We start from the raw sequence: 18,584 nt of genomic DNA on the forward strand, positions 1-18,584 counted from the left end.
AGTAGCGACGTCCGGGATTCCGAATTTAGTCCTACTTTGCGTTGTGGAGGAGACGCTCCAAAGCCTACGGCGCTCAGCTGCCATGACATTTTAGTTTGTACTCTGTCCTGTGTGTGTGAGGTTTGTTCGTGTTGCTCCCGTTTTTTTCTCATGTGCTGTAGCCAATGGTCCGGTATTCCGTACAACTCTATTAAAATAGGACCTTGTGATTGTGCCCACGAAACATATGTCGAATTTTCTCCCAGGAAAAATAGATTTTTTCAGGATTCAGAAAAACTAACTGGAGCATATCGGGGGACGTCTGGACTTCATGTGTGGCACAAGTCATCACCATCAGGCAACACTGTGGCTGACAGTAGTGAAAAGATTACAAGGATGTAGAATATTTTTTTTAAAGACATTTTTTGTTTTATTTTTTTATAAGGTTGTTTTAGTTAAATACATTTAGTTCATAGTTCCTAGAGTTAAGATTACCATCTAATTTAAGTGAAAATTTTTTGAAATAAACTGTACCATTCCTATATGTATATTTCTACCCCCAAAGTTTGTCTGGGATTCCGGACATCGCTAGTAGGAACGTGACGCTGACAGCGCTGCTTTTCAAGGGTTAATTGGTGGAATCCGTCGAAGAAAAAGTTAAATACAGCCAGTTTGCTGTGCCAGGAGAAAGAGAAAGTACGTCAATATCTGGGTTACAGTTGGGTTTGTTATCCGGGGTAGGGATGGAGGAACAGGTAATAGATGGGTCAGTAGATGGGTCAAGAATGATTCGGTAGGTGCGTTAGTAGGTGGGTCAGGAAAAGATCATCGACATACAGTGAGGCAGACACCCCCTCTGGAATAGAGGACAGAATACCATCTAATGCTATAGCAAAAAGGGTCGTGCTAAGGACACTTCCTTGAGGTATGCCTTCTTCCTGAGGGTACGAAGGAGACAGAGTATCACCAATTCGAACCCTGAATGAAGGGTCACGCAGAAAGTCTAATATAAATAGGGGCAGCCTACCACCTAAACCTAAAGAGTGAAGCTGCTTGATGATACCAAACCGCCATGTAGTCAAAGAAGATGCACACCAGATGCTGCTTCCTGGCAAAAGCATCACATGCTACAGCTTCTAGGTGGACAAGTGCATCTGTCGTTGAATGATATTTGCGAAAACCAGCCTGACATCGAGAGAGACAGTCATTCCTTTCGAGGAAATACATTAAGCATGAATTGACCATCTTTTCAAACAGTTTACACAAGCATGATGTAAGGGCAATTGGTCGATATTCTAGAGGACTGGATCCTGTCTTCCCTGGCTTCTGGAATGGCAGGACAACAGCTTCGTGCTAAGAGGTAGGAAGAGAAGAGTCTTTCCAGATTCTATTAAAAAGCTTGAGGAGAAAAGACAGTGCATCATCACCCAGGGGCCGAAGCATTGCATAGGGAATATCATCTGACCCTGGTGAGGTGTCATGACAAAGGGAAAGAGCGCTTTGGAGTTCATGGGAAGAGAAAGGGAGGTTGTAAGACTCCCCCCTCCCAGAATGGAAGTTCAATACCTTAGCCACTTCTACGTCCCTGTGTCTGGCAAAAACTGGAATGCTAGCATCTCTACGGCTGGCCACTGCAAAGGCAGAAGCCAAAATATCGGCCACAGCCCGCAGGGTCACCAACAGGCTCACCACTTGACAGGAGCACAGGGGACCTGCCTTGCAGGAATTTTCCTGAAATCTTTTGCACCCTCTTCCACACCTGAGACAATGATGTCTTAGAGTTTATGGAAGACACATAAGTCATCCAAGAGTCTCGTTGGGCTTGTTTGAGGACCCGGCGTGCCCTAGCACGTGCCCTCCTGAATTCGACAAGATAATGCTCTGTTTTGTATCGAAGATAATGTGAAAATGCTGTTTTTTTGGCACATACAGCAATACTACAATCCTCATTCCACCATGGGACAGGGCTATAGTTATATGTGCCAGAGGTTCTTGGAACAGCGTGGAGGGCAGCAGAATGGATAATAGACGTAAAGAACGAAACAGCTTCATCTGTGTGTGGAAAGTCTTCTGTGGAGACACCAATAGAAGTCAAGGAAGAAAAAAGGGACCAGTCCGCCTTATCTAACCTCCACCTCGGGAGACGGGAACAAGGACTAGATATTGCTGCAGTAAGGAGGATATGAAAGTGATCACTCCCATGCCGATCCCTCAGAACCTCCCAGGTGAAATCTAGGAGGCAGTCAGGAGAACAGACAGAGAGGTCAATTGCGGTTAATGTATTCGTCTGAGGATGAAAATGCATAAACTCGCCAGTATTCAGCAGGGAGAGATCCTCGTCCTCCAATAAGGATGCCAATAAATGCCCACATTGGTTAATTAGACAGTCACCCCACAAAGGGAGGCGACTGTTAAAGTCCCCCAGGAGGAGAAAGGGCTTAGGTAATTGTCTGAGGAGGTTTTCAAGGTCTGCTTTACTAACTACTGTGCTGGGTGGTAAATAAATGCAACAGACAGTATACTAGTGGAGGGCATACAACCGCACAGCAACACACTGGAGATCAGACTGGAGGTGAACTTGATGAGGGACATTAGCCCTCAACAAAACAGCACCACCTCCAACAGGATCCTGGGCTGGAGCCGAGTAAAAAGTATCATACCCAGGTGGTGCATGATGAGTGGCAAGCCCTACAAGAGTTTCCTGGAGACACACGCACAAAGGGGAATAAGCCAGGAGGGTCCGCAGCTCCTTCCCATTACCACGCAGCCCTTGACAATTCCATTGTAATATACTGGCTGAGAATGCCATAGTATCCACAGTGAAGGAAGAATCAGGTTGAGGGGCAAGACAACCTTGCCCCCGGCAAGTAACCAGATTTAGATTGCTGCTTAGAACTGCCCTTAGAAAGGGACTACCTGGCACCGTCATGGTGTACAGTGTGCCGCCCACCTGAAGGTAACCTGGAGGAAGAAGAGGGCCAGATGGTGGTTTTCTTCTTTGGTGGGGCAAGAGATAGTTTGGCAGGTGGACCGCAAACTGCCCTAGCCAGAATAGAGCAGGCAGTGCCACCACGAGAAGGAGCACAATCAGTAGCGCATTACACAATACTGGAATTCTGAGAGGGCAAGGCCTCATGCAGCTGAGCAGGTGCCTCAACTACCTGAGGACCACCATTGTCTGGCGGTGGCTGGGTCATCAGCGACACGCCATCCCCGGCCTGCACTTGCCCTGACCCCTGAGCATCCCGAGGAGGAGTAGTGGGCTCCACGCAGAGATCTTTGGTAGAAGCGCTTCGCTCTCTGAGCACTCTGAGGAGCCACGGTGACACTTACCTTGCACAGGAAGGACATCGGGAGTTTTGGATGTGTCAAAGCAAGGTGTAGCATCAACACGGGTGTTTGTCACAGGAGGAACTGGAGGCACTGGGATGGGGGATGCACTCCCAGATGCTGGAAGCACCATCACAGAGGGGACACCCCCAGAGATATGGGGCACCTCTCTGGAAGAAGCACAGCTGCTTCCAGGCTGCACTCCCTCCGTGGAACCCCCCGGCCGAGAAGGCTGGGAAGTAGAACCCCGAGAATTTGATGAGGCATTGTGTGATGTTAGGGGCACCTGCCGAGTAGCCTTAGGGCGAGACAACACAGCAGCAAAGGTAACCCCAGGGCGAATGAACTGCTCCCTAACCCTGGCCTTTGCCTCGGAAAAGGAAATTTTCTCCTTCGTTCGGACGGAAATAATCTGATATTCATACTTGTATACTTCGCAATCCCTTGAGGAGGCTGCATGTGCTCCTTCACAGTTCAAACATTTAGGGGGTCGAGAACAATCATCCATACCATGAGAAATTCCACCACAATTTCCACAGACCTCAGGAAGGCCAGACGCTTCCCGCCTGCAAGAACGACGGACATGACCAAATCTTTGACAATAACAGCATCTTCTAGGTCGGGGAACATAAGGTTTAACCTTTAGCTTCCACCACGCAGCAGTGATAACCTCCGGCAAGGTAAGACGGTCAAATGTCAAGATAAGAGTGGGCGTGGGGGTTAAAACCCCATCAACTTTCTTCATAATTCTCTGTACTACTACAACACCCTGAGAAGCCAGCCCCTCTAAGAGGGAAGAATCAGAATATGAGATCAAGTCACGAGAATTCACAACCCCTCGGGACTGGTTTAGGACCAAGTGACGAGAGGCAGATACAGGATAACCAGCGACCACAGTTAGAGACTGGATGCGTGAACTCTCTTCATTCCTGGCTTCTAACAATAGGGAACCATCGCCCTGCAAAGACACCTTGGGGGTAAATCCACATGCTGTAACTAGACCACTGTGAATCTGAAAACAGTTCAGGTTCCGGAAAGAAGTACCATCATCCATTCTGAGGACTATATATTTTGTATAAGTGTGTTTCAAAAAAACACCAGGTAACAGCTCGAGAGAAAGGGCATCTTGATTCGCAGTTATGGCAGATGACCCAGAGGGTACAGGGTCGTCGGCCAGAGAGTGACCAGTTGATGCCGACTCGTGCGGCTGGTCACCAACCACACGAGTGGTTAAAGAATTGTTTAATATATCCATATATACAGTGCTGAATATGGATTGGCACCAGGAGCCAAGGGAAACCGCCTACCAGGGAGTGAGGGGACCGAGTTCGGTCTGATGGGAGCAGGGTACCTCGTCCCCAGAGGGTGTCCCAAAAAGGACACCCTGTGCTACGAAAGTTTGCTCCCACCAGTGCAAAGACCCCCTTCCCCAACACCCCCCACCCCAGACACCCAACCAACCAACTCAGGACAGCACCAAAGTGATCCCTCTGGAGGGCGGCACCAATGACCGATACGGGTAACCTACGTTTCGGGCAGAGCTTAGTCAGACCCCTCACCCACAACCCTACCCACATGGGAGACCCTGCCAGATGTCGTTACATCCACGGGCAGGCTTGTGGGATCACAGGGGCACGCAAGCCCCCCCACCATGACAAGGTGGCTGCCCACGGGGGGGATCTGGGATGAGGTCATAGAGTGTGTCCTCAGGGATAAAGGACTGAATGGGGAGGCTGCCAGAGATCAAGCAGCATGGAGAGCTGATATTAGGTGACCAAGGCCAATGTGTGCAAGCATATTGTTGCCTTTATAAACAATACGGTACAATCTTATTGCACTTGCGTTTATATATATTTTTGTTCTCCTAAGAAGTAAAAAGATTTTATTTTTTAATGTTTTAAGATCAAGGGGTAAATCTGCTAGACCCCCCCCCTTTTTCATTTATAGTGCTAGGTCAGGTCCTTAATGTGGTTGTCTGATTTCTTTACTTGTACTGAATGGCAAATAAATTCAGCATATGGTGAAAGTTTTTTTTGCCCTTCTAATATGTAAACTTAGCCGGAGTATGCTGTACATGGATTTTGCTCTTGTCATCCCAGGTTCATCTAGCATGTAAACCTGATTGACTGCAGACTGGGCTTGTTTTATTATTATTATTTTTAAGGACATTTTGTATTTCGCACTGCCATACAATTTAACTCTTGTTGTTCCCAGATGATACAGTTCTGGCTACCAACCAGATAATTTTATTATTCAGAGTTTGGAAAGAAAGGACTAATGTATGTATTTTTCAGTTGCGTGAGTTGACTTAGCCATGGAAATTGCCTACAGGGAGGGGGACGGGGGGAGATGAAAGCCAAGCTAATACCAACTAGCTGCCAGATTACGGTAATACCACCCATCTGCCCCCCACTGTCTGGTAAGTATCTGAATGTGACTTTTTTAGGTTTTTCCTGTGGTCGCAAGCCCATCTGGACAGGAAACCAGAATTTACCTTTCTCCTGCAGTCCACCATCCTCCTTTTTTGGAATAGTGAGTCGAGGGAGAGAGAGAGACCGAGGACGAGATGGATGAGTGGAGAGGTATATGAGAGAGAGGTGTGGTGTGGTAAAGGGAGGGCTGCAAAATGGCAGGCAGGGCAACATGGAGGCCATTTGTTGTGGCCACCCCTTACAGGATTAAGGCGTCTGGCTATGGATAGATAAATAGATAGTATAGATTTATTCAGACCAGGGACCAGTATCAGGAATAGATTTAGAATGATTGGAGGAGTTTTGTATGGGGAAGTACATGACAGGGATTGGACTGGACTACTGTATATGACTGGTTTTGTGAAGAGCATACCGTACGTGTGGATAATTATGCCCCTGTGGTGGTATCAGGATTCCTGGGGCTTGAATGACGTGTGGGTTTGTGGTTCATTTGGTATGCCATTGAGAGTAGTTCTCATTATATATATATTTTTTGCCATAACTTTTATTGTGTACTAGTAACCTGTAGTACGAGGATTTCTGATAGTCATTTAGTTTATACTTGCACCACCAATCTGTTTTATTTATATTAGGAGAGAGCCCTCATTGTGAAGGAACTAAATCTGTCTAGTCATGTTTCCCAGTGTACTCTAACTTCTATTCAGTGCTGAATTGTAAGAAAAGATTAACACAACAATAATGCTAGTCATGAAGTTACTTAGATAATGCAGAGCCATAGGATTGTCTTGTTCTGCTGCAGTCCACCATCATCCTTTCTGGGACTAAGGAAGTACGTGAGGGACTGTAACCAGGAAATCGAGCCAGACTGATGATGTAAAATGGATCAAGTCATCTTAGCTCATGTGTACCAGTAATTGTAGTAGTTGCAAACCCCGGCATATCAAACATAACCCCAGTGGACTGGGATCTCATTACTAATTCTTCACTCTCATCTTAAATGTCAGGACCAACTTGATTAGTCCTGGGCTCCTATGCTCCTCATGGGGCAACAGAGGATTGGATGATGGAAGGATGGATGGATGGATGGATTATTATTATTATTATTATTATTATTATTATTATTATTATTATTATTATTATTATTATTATTATTATTATTATTATTATTATTATTATTATTATTATTATTATTATTATTATTATTATTATTATAATTATTATTATTATTATTATTATTATTATTATCATCATTACTTTTATTACTTATTATTTTAACTAACTGATGTCCTACAGTCTATACTTTCTACAACCAGACTGCTTTATTCACATGAGGAGACAGCCATCATTGTGACGGAATTAAATCTATCAACAACCCTGTTTCCCATTAGCTATCTGTCTAAACTGCCATATCTCCAAATTCAGTGCTGAATTGTAACAAAAGATTAACACAGGAATAATGCTAGTCCTATAGTTAATTAATGCAGATCCGTAGGATTATCTTGTTCTGCTGCAGTCCACAATCTTTCTTTCTGGGAATAAGGAAGTACTTGAGGGATTATAACCAGGGAACTGAGCCGGGCAGATGATGTAAAATGGATTTCTTCATCTTATGTCATGTGTATTAGTAGTTGTAGTAGTTGCAGCCCCAGGCACATCAGAACATTAACCCAGTGGACTGCAGGCCGAGTTACCGTTCTATAGTCCACCATTCTCTGTAAATGTGATCAGGCAGCCCCCCCCCCCCCGAATCCTATTAGTACCACTCCAGCACCAATTCACTAGGGGTTAATTAAGATCTGTAATGAACTCCTCCACACACAAAGGGTTCAATTATCAACAAACCTGAGATTATCTCCTAAAAAGTTTGGTACCATATTTTCAGGGCCCACTGTGCCACTCGTACAACTGTAGTTGATGCTGTTCCTGCTGCTGCTGTTGCTGTTCCTGCTGCTGCTGTTGCTGTTCCTGCTGCTGCTGTTCCCGTTCCTGCTGCTGCTGTTGCTGTTCCTGCTGCTGCTGTTCCCGTTCCTGCTGCTGCTGTTCCCGTTCCTGCTGCTGCTGTTCCCGTTCCTGCTGCTGCTGTTCCCGTTCCTGCTGCTGCTGTTCCCGTTCCTGCTGCTGCTGTTCCCGTTCCTGCTGCTGCTGTTCCCGTTCCTGCTGCTGCTGTTCCCGTTCCTGCTGCTGCTGTTCCCGTTCCTGCTGCTGCTGTTCCCGTTCCTGCTGCTGCTGTTCCCGTTCCTGCTGCTGCTGTTCCCGTTCCTGCTGCTGCTGTTCCCGTTCCTGCTGCTGCTGTTCCCGTTCCTGCTGCTGCTGTTCCCGTTCCTGCTGCTGCTGTTCCCGTTCCTGCTGCTGCTGTTCCCTTTCCTGCTGCTGCTGTTCCCTTTCCTGCTGCTGCTGTTCCCGTTCCTGCTGCTGCTGTTCCCGTTCCTGCTGCTGCTGTTCCCGTTCCTGCTGCTGCTGTTCCCTTTCCTGCTGTTGCTGTTCCCTTTCCTGCTGTTGCTGTTCCCTTTCCTGCTGTTGCTGTTCCCTTTCCTGCTGTTGCTGTTCCAGTTCCTGATGTTGCTGTTCCAGTTCCTGATGTTGCTGTTCCAGTTCCTGATGTTGCTGTTCCAGTTCCTGATGTTGGTTTCCAGCTCCTGGTGTTCCTGTAGCTGTTCCTATTCCTGCTGTTGCTGTTCCTGTTCCTGCTGTTGCTGTTCCTATTCCTGCAGCTGCTGTGTTAGTGCTGCCACTGGGTGTGGGGTTGGTGGTGCTGGTTCAGTGTTTCGGTGTTATCTCTCATACAATAGCCCACAAACTCTGTGGAAATACTTCAGACTGCTATGAAGAGGTTCTCCTAGGCCATCAGTCCTCAGCTGCTCATCCTACTTTTAGTACTAGTACAACTACAGCTACTACCACCCATGTGAAATGTGAGTTAGAAATTTTTTGGTTCATCCACCTTGACTTGCCTGAGAGTTTTGTCTTTGGCAGTCCAATTTCATTACTCAGAAGCAGAGTAAGACAATGATAGCAATAATGTGGTTCTGCATCCTTTCCAGATCACTTTTAAGCCAAGTTGAGCTGGACAGAGTATAAAAGTTGCCCCCCTACGATATCTTAATATAGAATTCCTCACACCATCGTTGGATGGGAAAAGGAGTTAGGACTGATGATAATTATGCCTAATGATGATTATAGATTATGATCAGTGGCAGTGCTAGGGTCCATAACTAGACCATTCCACCACTAGAGTATACAAGGCCAATCAATTTAAGCTAGGTGCTGATTTTACTTGCCAATCAACGACAATGACGACGACAACGATGATTGATGATGGGATAGGATGATGCAGTGCCAGGAGTCAATCCCTGGCACTGTCAGACTGGCAACCACAAAGCCTGATGAAATCTCAAGCTGGTAAGTCTTTAATCTCAACAACAATAGTTCTTAACTCAGATGTTTGTTAGTGGGAGAGGAACTGTCTTTATTCCAACTAACAGCAGATGGTTTTATTCAACTGAGAGTGATGCACTGGAGTCTAATGATTGAACTTTATTTTTAACTTATTTATTTATATTAGTCTGTGTTCAATTATCATAGTTCTTGCACCTTAACTTGGCCCAGGATTTGTCCATTCACCAGCTTTTTTCATGTATCTCAGTGGTAGAATAACACAGTACTACAGGTCTACATCTATCTCATTGCACTTCTTCGTGACTAGCATTCTACTTGATAAACTATTGCTTAGATGCTTATTCTATGCCAGGTTACAGTAACAAGAGTACAATAAGTAAAATTCCCAGGTCTACCAACATCAGATAGTTTTGAAATCTTTCCACTGCACATCTTCATGATTAGCATGTCTCCTTGCTAAGCTGTTGTCTCAGCTCAGCATTATTTCAAGATGATAGATAGATAGACAAGTACACTGATAGATAAACATTACACAGATACACATAGATAGTAGAGAGATTGCAGTAAGTGTTAGCTAGATAGATATACTGCAAGAATTTTGTGACAGAATGGTTCCCTATGTTATTTTTGATGCCTTTGACTGCCGGTACAATGTTTGTCTCAGTTTAGCAATGTCTGGCGTTAGTTCAGTCAAAGTGGTTTTTCTTCTTTGTGGCTGTGGTGATTTCTTGACGTGATTCTTAGCAAGCCTCCTAAGCCACCTAAAAGACACCCCAGTGACTTACTGTATGCATATGATTATTGACTGATTATTATTATGATGTTTGTACTGTAATTGATGCACAGTGGACAGATTTTTATAGCCTGTGGTTTGGCCAGTTGTTTCAGTTACTCGTGTATATTATTGCTATGGTTTCCGTTTCAATCACCCATACCAATCGACCATGAGGTGTTGGCATTACTCGTTGTTTATGAACTTCGGCCCCATCAATTCCCCTGTGTGGAAGTTAGAGTGCTAAGTACTGGTTTACATGTAAAAAAACAAGCACCAAATCTGACAGGAGATTAAAGTTTTGCGCTGGCAGTATATGAACGAAAAGTCTGGATCTTAAAAATAAACTTTATAAATTTCGTGCTGAATTAGTTGCAGTTATACTGTTGTGTAGCATGGCCCCAAGTCCCTTTACTACTAGCGGGGTTTTGAGGGATTGGGGATGAGTGGATGGTCGGGTAAATCACTTTTACAGCACACACAACCCAACACTGTGTGCCATGATATATATCGGTTCCAACATCGGTAATGGGGGCTTCCAGAGTTCAAAGAGAAGGGTTCCTCACTGTATATGTTGGAAGGATATGTGGCACACAGGTGGATGATTACATAAGTAAACATGTATGCAGCCCTTGCTTGCAATAACCACGTTGTGGCCATACAGTAAGGGGACGGAATGCTCTGTGAGGGGGTTGTATTCACGATTGTTTTGTTTTTTTATTTTTTATGGCTCAGACAATGCTTCAAGGATTGGGCATTTGCTCTTAAATGGTTATTGCAAGCCAGACGTTGCATATTTTGTTCACATCTATAAGATGCTGGACTACACATTCACAGCCACCCATTCAGTCACTAAATTTTTGTTTCCCCTTTTTACAAGAGGTCTTTGACTAGCTACTGACTGATTTCATACCGTATAGGGCCACATCCAGCAGGAGTGCCATAACTCCTTACACCACCATGTGACTGTCTAGGTGTATGCTCATTGTTTACAATCCTCGGTCCTATCGATTCCCCCTTGTATGTAGGTAACCTTATTGTTCCATGAAAGCGTGAGTGGCAGGAAAAGCAATTACGGAATTCTTAACGTCAGGTGGAAATTAGACATACCTGGGAAAAGGTGCTAAAAGGTTGAGTAAAGTTAGTAACAATGGCGTAGGAACGACTACCATTTACGACACACGACAATATGCTGGAAGTTAGAACACTATGTATGCTTGTAAAAAATGTGCGTCAAATCAAACTTAGGAAAGTAAAGTTTTGCACTGGCAGTAAATGAACGAAAAGTCTGCATTGTAAAAATAAGTTTTAAAAATTTTGGGCTAAATTAGTTGCTATTTTACTGTTGTGTAACATAGGCCCAGGAACTTTTGCTACTAGTGGGGTTTTGGGGAATTGGGGATTGACTGGGTGGTTAGGTAAATCACTTTTACAACCCACCTTTGTGTGCCATGATATATATCGGTTCCAGCATTGGTAATGGGGGTTTCCAGAGTTCAGAGACAATGAGTCCTCACTGAATATGTTGGAAGGATATGTAGCACACAGGTGGATGATTATGTAAGTAAACAAGCACGCAGCCCTTGCTTGCAATAACCACAATGTGGCCGTACAGCAAGGGGGTGGAATGCTCTATTAGGGGGTTGTATTCACGATTGTTTTGTTTTTTTATTTTTTATGGCTCAGGCAATGCTTCAAGGATTGGGCATTTGCTCTTAAGTGGATATTGCAAGCCAGACGTTGCACATTTTGTTCACATCTATGAGATGCTGGACTACACATTCACAGCCACCCATTCAGTCACTAAATTTTTGTTTCCCCTTTTTGCAAGAGGTCTGGGACTAGCTACTAACTGATTTCATACCTTATGGGAGTGCTGTAACTCCTTACACCGCCACATGACAGTGTACAGTAGTTGCATGTTACCACCAAGTGTAGTAACTTATATCCTGGGTAGCAAGAAGCCACTTGGCTTGTCACTCATCGCGGTCATTCACCAGATTCAAGTAAAGGGACTAAGGTTATAGACAATTGGCCAGGCGTAAGCAGCCATAGGCTATGATATGTTTAGCAAGACTCCTGGCCTGAGCATGAGCAAAAGTATGTAGGCACTTCTTTGCTGGCTGTTGGAATGGAAGGCGTTGTTTGAAATATTATATGTGGTAACGTGACAATGACTGCATTCTTTCATAACCCACCATTCTCCTTTAGGGGGATTGTAAAGGAACTGAAGCTGTTAGTATAACGTGACAGCTTCAATATCTGATCATTGCCGTATGAAGGTGTCTGTTCCAAGCATCAGCAAAACAAACGAGAGAAGGAATGTTACTTTCTAGTCATTTGGGGAAGAGTGATAAATATGACACACATGTTAGTGCTGGCAGAGTATTGTTGCCATACTTTTACTCATGCCTGTACATCACAAACAGATGCAGTAAGTCCTGGTTATATGCCACAGATGCTAGCAAATACAGGGTGGTTCATATATAACATGTCTAATCCCACGTGTGTTGTCCTACTCATTTGAACCTTAGGTGGGAAGAAGAGGCTATGATGATGATGATGATGATGATGATTGCGGTGATGATTTTAATAATAATGAATGCTGATTATTATATTGATTTTGATGATTATTTGATGACTGATATGGTGAAGGCTCAGTCAGCATTACCAACTCTACCCTGAATCATTTTCTGTTTCCCATAACTCCTTCTTACTTTATAGTGATTGCTTTTTTTGCATCCATTGTTTGCATATTTTTATCAGGTAATTTAATCTCTCCTCTTGCATTTGCTTCAGTAATTGTTTAAAGTTCACTCATTTCAGTAAGCAGAAATTTTTACCCTCCTCTGACTTTTATCTATCTATTGCCAGGCATCTCAATCCCATAAGGGGTTCCACAAACAAATTAACTCCATGTTGCACTGTCATCTGGCATTTGACTGCCCTTTCTCCAACTCACACCCAGATCCCTCGTATCTCTCCACCCCATTCTTCCATCTCAGTCATGGTCTCCCCTTCCCCTCCATATCATACACATACCTTCTTCTAGTCAGTCTCTCAGTCTCCATCCTCTACATGGGCAAACTATCTCAAAGTATTTCTCCTAATAGCACCACAATGCATCTTTATTATCTCATTTGTATATCTGTCTGTCCATAAAACTCCACACACTCCTCACTTCATTTACACTGCTCTCACTATTGACTTTTGTCCCTCCAGAGGGATCCAAGCCTCACTTCCATGCTCACATCCCAACTCCTAATCACAACTTTCAGTGATCCAACAACCTTTCTACCCTGCTGTACCCATTCAAGCACTTCCATCCATCCTTATTCAAGACACTAAAGTACTTGGATGCACTCCCATTCTCTATTTCCTCACCATCCAGTCTCATTGTGTATGCTGTGACTTCTCCTCCCTCAAAGATCATAAGTTTACTCATATATACATTCTCTTTTAGATTCCGTTTCCTACATACACCCCCAGACTCATTCACCAATCCTTGCAGTTCACACTTCTCACAATACAGGGTCATCAGCAAGCAATAGTTCAGGAAGATCCCAAATCTTACCCTCTCTCATTAGACACTCCAATGTATTCACATCCTTGCCTATTATCTCTCCTATAGCTCCATCCATATGCAAATTGAACTACCACAGAGACATGACACACAGAAACATGACACAAGGAGACATGACACACAGACATGACAGACAGAGACATGACACACAAAAGCATGACACAATATATGACACAGAGGCATAACACAAACATGACAAGGAGACTTGGGAGTTTTGTCCTTATGAAGATGCATTTCCCATACCTCACTGGCAGAATATGGTAGCACTGTGGCCCAACATCCTTTCCATAGAACTTTTTCATGACTAGCAACATATTAGTCTTTTTACAAATAGCATTTACAAAGGAAAGATGGTAATTTAATCCCCAGTTAAACGGAGCATAACTGAATAAAGTCAAAATATGCATCTGCCATACCCACAGACTGAGCTGACAACTCCAGATATATATGGGCAGCCCTGTATTTTGTTTTAGTAAATTGTGGGCTGCTGTTCTGTGGTCCTGTATTCCTCTGTGGTAGTGCTGTAACCAAACCACTTCTCTGAACCAACTTTGCGTCAATTTCAACATTTTAGCCGATACAGTATTTGCTCCTTGACTAAATAAAACTAAGTTGTTTGTAACTCATATGTGTGTGCTGATCACCCTGCTTCTTGAATGAGGGGTTGCTAAATGAGCAAACGAGCCAACGCTTTTTCTTCCAGGCGACTGGGATAGTTGGCAGTGTCCCAGTCACCCAGGTACGGCTTGCATGTTGGAATATTTAGTCTGGTCCACTGACCTTGCCACAGAAGATTTATTGATTTCTTTCCAAGAGAGAGACTCGACCGTAGATCACGAGGAACGTCCCAAGTCTCCCTGAGCTCTACAGCCGACTTTGCAAGTAAGTCAGCGTGCTCATTGCCGTAGATACGACAATGACCAGGCACCCAGATCAATATGAATGACTTGTTTCATGAATGCAGTTTATTAACAGTGCGGCCCTGGATCTCATTAGAATCCATAGTGGAAGAATCAATCGCCTGAAGGGCTGATTTTGAATCTGAAAATATGACAAATGAGTCATGCCTAGAATTGAGAGCATAGTCTATGGCTTTGTCAATGGCAAAAAGTTCGGAGGTAAACACAGATGAATGAGTCAGCAACCAATACCTGAGGGCACATTCGGTTGACAATACACTTGCACCCACACATTCACTCGACTTGGAACCGTCGGTGTACAATTGATGGGACCCCAAGTGACGAACAACGATGTTACAAAACAAATGGTGGCCCTCTGTCTCCAGTGCCTTGGTCTTTGGTGTTGGGAGCCATGGCACATAGTGCCGTGGGAGCCGGGTGGCTCCCAAGACACTATATTTTTTTACACCAACTTGTCACAGTCACTGAGGTCCACACCAAGCTCCTGAGTCAGTAAGTGGAGGCGAACGGCAAGTGGCCGACGCACCCCCCGTAGAAGGTGGTGGTATTGACACAGGGGGGTACAGGCCACATTGCCGATATTACTTTTCCTTGATGTTTGTATGCCGTATGATATGGCCAGGTGGTCATGGTGAATATGGAGGGGAAGCACATTAGCCTCCACTTCCATACCAACTACACAGGTACACCGGATGGCTCCAAGACACATTTGCAAACATTTATTCTGCAATACATCCAAGCCTTTCAGCGTGGCATTTGATGCCAAGCCATACACCTGTGCACCATAGTCTAGCTTTGAAAGAATAAAGGACTTATACACCATTAATAAAGACTTTCTGTCGGCACCCCATTTAGTACCTGCTAGGTACTTGAGGACATTTAAAGGTTTATCACAACGAGTAATCAAATTATTAACATGAATTTTGAAGTTCAAACGATGATCAAAATGTATTACCAAAAGCTTTACAGAATTTTGAAAAGGTACTGCCTGATTATCCAAAGTTAAGCACAAATCAAGTACGTTACGAGTCATAAAAACTACAGCAGCACACATAGGGATGGAACACTTAAATCCCCACTGTAAGGCCCATTGGTGAATGGAATCAGGGGCTGCTTGAATCCACCCAGCCTAAAATTATGCATTATGGGAAGAGTGCCATATTGCACAATCGTCAGCGTAGAGCGAGTATTCAAGATTCCTCGGGATGGGAGCTGATGACAGAATATCATTGATCATAATGCTAAATAAAGTAGGACTAAGCACAGTTCCCTGCAGCACTCCGTTTTCCTGGATAAATATATCCGATGTTATGTTACAGGGCAATTTGACAGAGAAAGTCTTGTCCCTTAAGAAATTTGAAATAAAAATAGGCAAATGTCCTCTTAAACCATAAGCATAGAGCTTCATTAGTATACCATGTCACCAGTCATGTCATAGGCGTTATGGATGTCCAAGAACACCCCTATCATGAATTCTTTATTGACAAATGCTTCTGAAATACAATGCTCCAAATTCATTAACCCCTTAACCGTGGGGCGTCACTTTCGTGATGCTTGGGAGCAAGGGATCATACCGCGGGGCGTCACTTTTGGGATTCTGTGTTATTTTGAATTTGCCATGGCTTTCAATTGGTGGCTTGTATCATCTATCAGTACTGCCAATGTCCAACACTAGTCAGCACTCCTAATCTCATCTGTACTCCCATCCATTGTTGACAATTTAGCCATTTCTCCCCATTCTTGACTCCTCTCCCTATCTCCCCTCCATTACCCTCTCCTCTCACCTGCCCGGCCATGCTATGCTAAGTAAATCTTCCCTGGAATTTTCCACTGATTTCATCCATTGAAATAAGCCCTATACCCTATTCTTATACCAAATAATATATACAAAAAAGAAATAAGGTAAGTGATAGTGCCATACACATGGAATTGGCTAATTATCACCTGACAACACCTCACATGCACTCGTTCGCTAATTTTCGATGTTTATTTCCCCTTGAAATATGCCATATAATCTATTCTCGTAAAAAAATTATATATAAGAAAGGAAGGGAGAAGCCTAAGTGATATTTACAGTCACCTGGAACTACCTAATTTATTATGTATTGTCTAGAAATGGAGGGAGAGTAAGAAATTGTTTTGGAAGGCGGTAAAGAAAGTAAGGCAGTGTGAAAGGGGAAATAGTAGGGGAGTGAAAGATAGGAATAATAGATTGTTGGTGGAGAAGAGAGAGAAATTGAGGAGATGGAAGGAGCACTTTGAAGATTTGTTGAATGTAGAGAGTGAGAGCAGTGTGAGTATAAGTGGTTGGGGAATGGCTGGGAGAAGAAGAGATGAGAGGAGGGAGGAAGAGATCAGTAGGTCGGAAGTAGTGGAAGCGATGAAGAAGATTAAGCTGGGAAAGGCCCCAGGAATTGATGGAGTGTGTGGTGAAATGCTTAGGTATGGGGGTGAGATTGTTGTGGAGTGGATATGGAAGTTGTGTAGATTGGCTTGGGAAGAGGGAAGGGTTCCAGAGGACTGGAAATCAGGTATAATTGTTCCTCTGTACAAAGGAAAAGGGGAGAGAGAAGTATGTGGTAACCATAGGGGTATTTGCCTTCTTAGTGTGACTGGTAAAATATATGGTAGAATACTCATTGATAGGATTAGGCATATGACAGAGAAGCTAGTTGGAGAAGAACAAGGGGGATTTATTAAGGGAAAAGGGTGTGTAGATCAGATATTTGTTCTAAGATGTTTAGTGGAGAAGTATCTAGAGAAGGGAAGGAAAGTGTATGCTGCTTTCATGGACTTGGAGAAAGCTTATGACAGAATAGATAGGCAAGGTATGTGGAAGGTATTAAGAATATATGGAGTGGAGGGGAAATTGTTGAGTGCTGTGAAGAGTATGTACGAGGGAGCTAGGGCTACGGTGTGAGTGGATGGTGAGCTGAGCGAGTTCTTTGATCTCAATGTGGGACTGAAACAGGGGTGTGTGATGTCTCCATGGCTTTTTAATATATATATGGATGGGGTTGTAAAGGAGGTTCAAGGTAGGGCAGTGGATGTGGGGGTGGCCCTAATGAATGAGAGTGAGATTTGGAAGCTTCCGGTGTTGCCGTTTGCTGATGATACAGTATTGTTGAGTGAAGATGAATGGGAGTTGCAAGGTTTGGTGAATGAATTTGGGACAGTGTGTAGGAGGAGGAAGCTGAAAGTTAATGTAAACAAAAGTAAAGTTATGGTGTTTGAGAGGAATGAAGTCACAGAGTGTGCAGTGAGGTTGGATGGTGAGGATATGGAGAATGTGAGTGCATTCAAGTACTTGGGTAGTGTGATGAGTAAGGATGGAACTTTGGGGGATGAAGTACGTGAAAGGGTACAGCAGGGAAGAAAGGTTGTTGGTACACTGAAAGCAGTGATGAGAAATAGGGAAGTGAGTATGGAAGTTAAGAAGTCACTGCATGATGGTATTGTGATCCCTACCCTGACGTATGGAAGTGAAGCGTGGACCTTGCAAGAGGGGAACAAGTCAAGAGTGAGAGCAGTGGAAATGAGTTACTCGAGAGGAGCATGTGGAGTGACGTGGAGGGACAGGTTGACGAATGAAGAAGTGAAGGAACGTTGTGGGGTAGATGTGGATGTGGTTGAAAAGATTAGGAGAAATACACTGAGGTGGTTTGGACATGTGGAGAGAATGGAGAATGGAGAATGAAAGACTGACTAAGAGGGTGTATGTAGGTGAGGTGGAGGGAGGGAGAGGGAGGGGTAGACCGAGGATGAGGTGGAGGGAGGGAGAGGGAGGGGTAGACCGAGGATGAGGTGGAGGGAGGGAGAGGGAGGGGTAGACCGAGGATGAGGTGGAGGGAGGGAGAGGGAGGGGTAGACCGAGGATGAGGTGGAGGGAGGGAGAGGGAGGGAGAGGGAGGGAGAGGGAGAGGTGGAGGGAGGGAGAGGGAGAGGTGGAGGGAGGGAGAGGGAGAGGTGGAGGGAGGGGTAGACCGAGGATGAGGTGGAGGGAGGGAGAGGGAGGGGTAGACCGAGGATGAGGTGGAGGGATGGAGTTGAGAGGTATATGAGGGAGGGGGGGGTGAGTTGGGGGGAGGGGAGTCAAATGGTGGGTGACAGAGTGACTTGGAGGCGTTTTGTCTGTGGCCACCCTTTGCGGGATTAGGGCGTCGGGCTATAGA

At 44.5% G+C, this 18,584-nt stretch overlaps 1 protein-coding gene across 1 annotated transcript; it reads right to left on the reverse strand.

Moving 5' to 3' along the window:
- Positions 1–7,619: 7,619 nt before the first annotated feature.
- On the reverse strand, positions 7,620–8,864 carry LOC145407804 (uncharacterized). The gene is made up of 2 exons (XM_080278664.1): positions 8,860–8,864; positions 7,620–8,493 (listed from the first exon to the last, which is right to left on the reverse strand). The coding sequence occupies exons 1-2, from the start codon at positions 8,862–8,864 to the stop codon at positions 7,620–7,622; spliced, it is 879 nt and encodes a 292-aa protein (XP_080134790.1).
- Between the last annotated feature and the right edge of the window lie 9,720 nt (positions 8,865–18,584).

This window comes from Coenobita brevimanus, chromosome 74, assembly GCF_032717465.1.
Source record: "Coenobita brevimanus isolate Jiangsu-jjx chromosome 74, ASM3271746v2, whole genome shotgun sequence".
Classification (NCBI taxonomy): domain Eukaryota; kingdom Metazoa; phylum Arthropoda; class Malacostraca; order Decapoda; family Coenobitidae; genus Coenobita; species Coenobita brevimanus.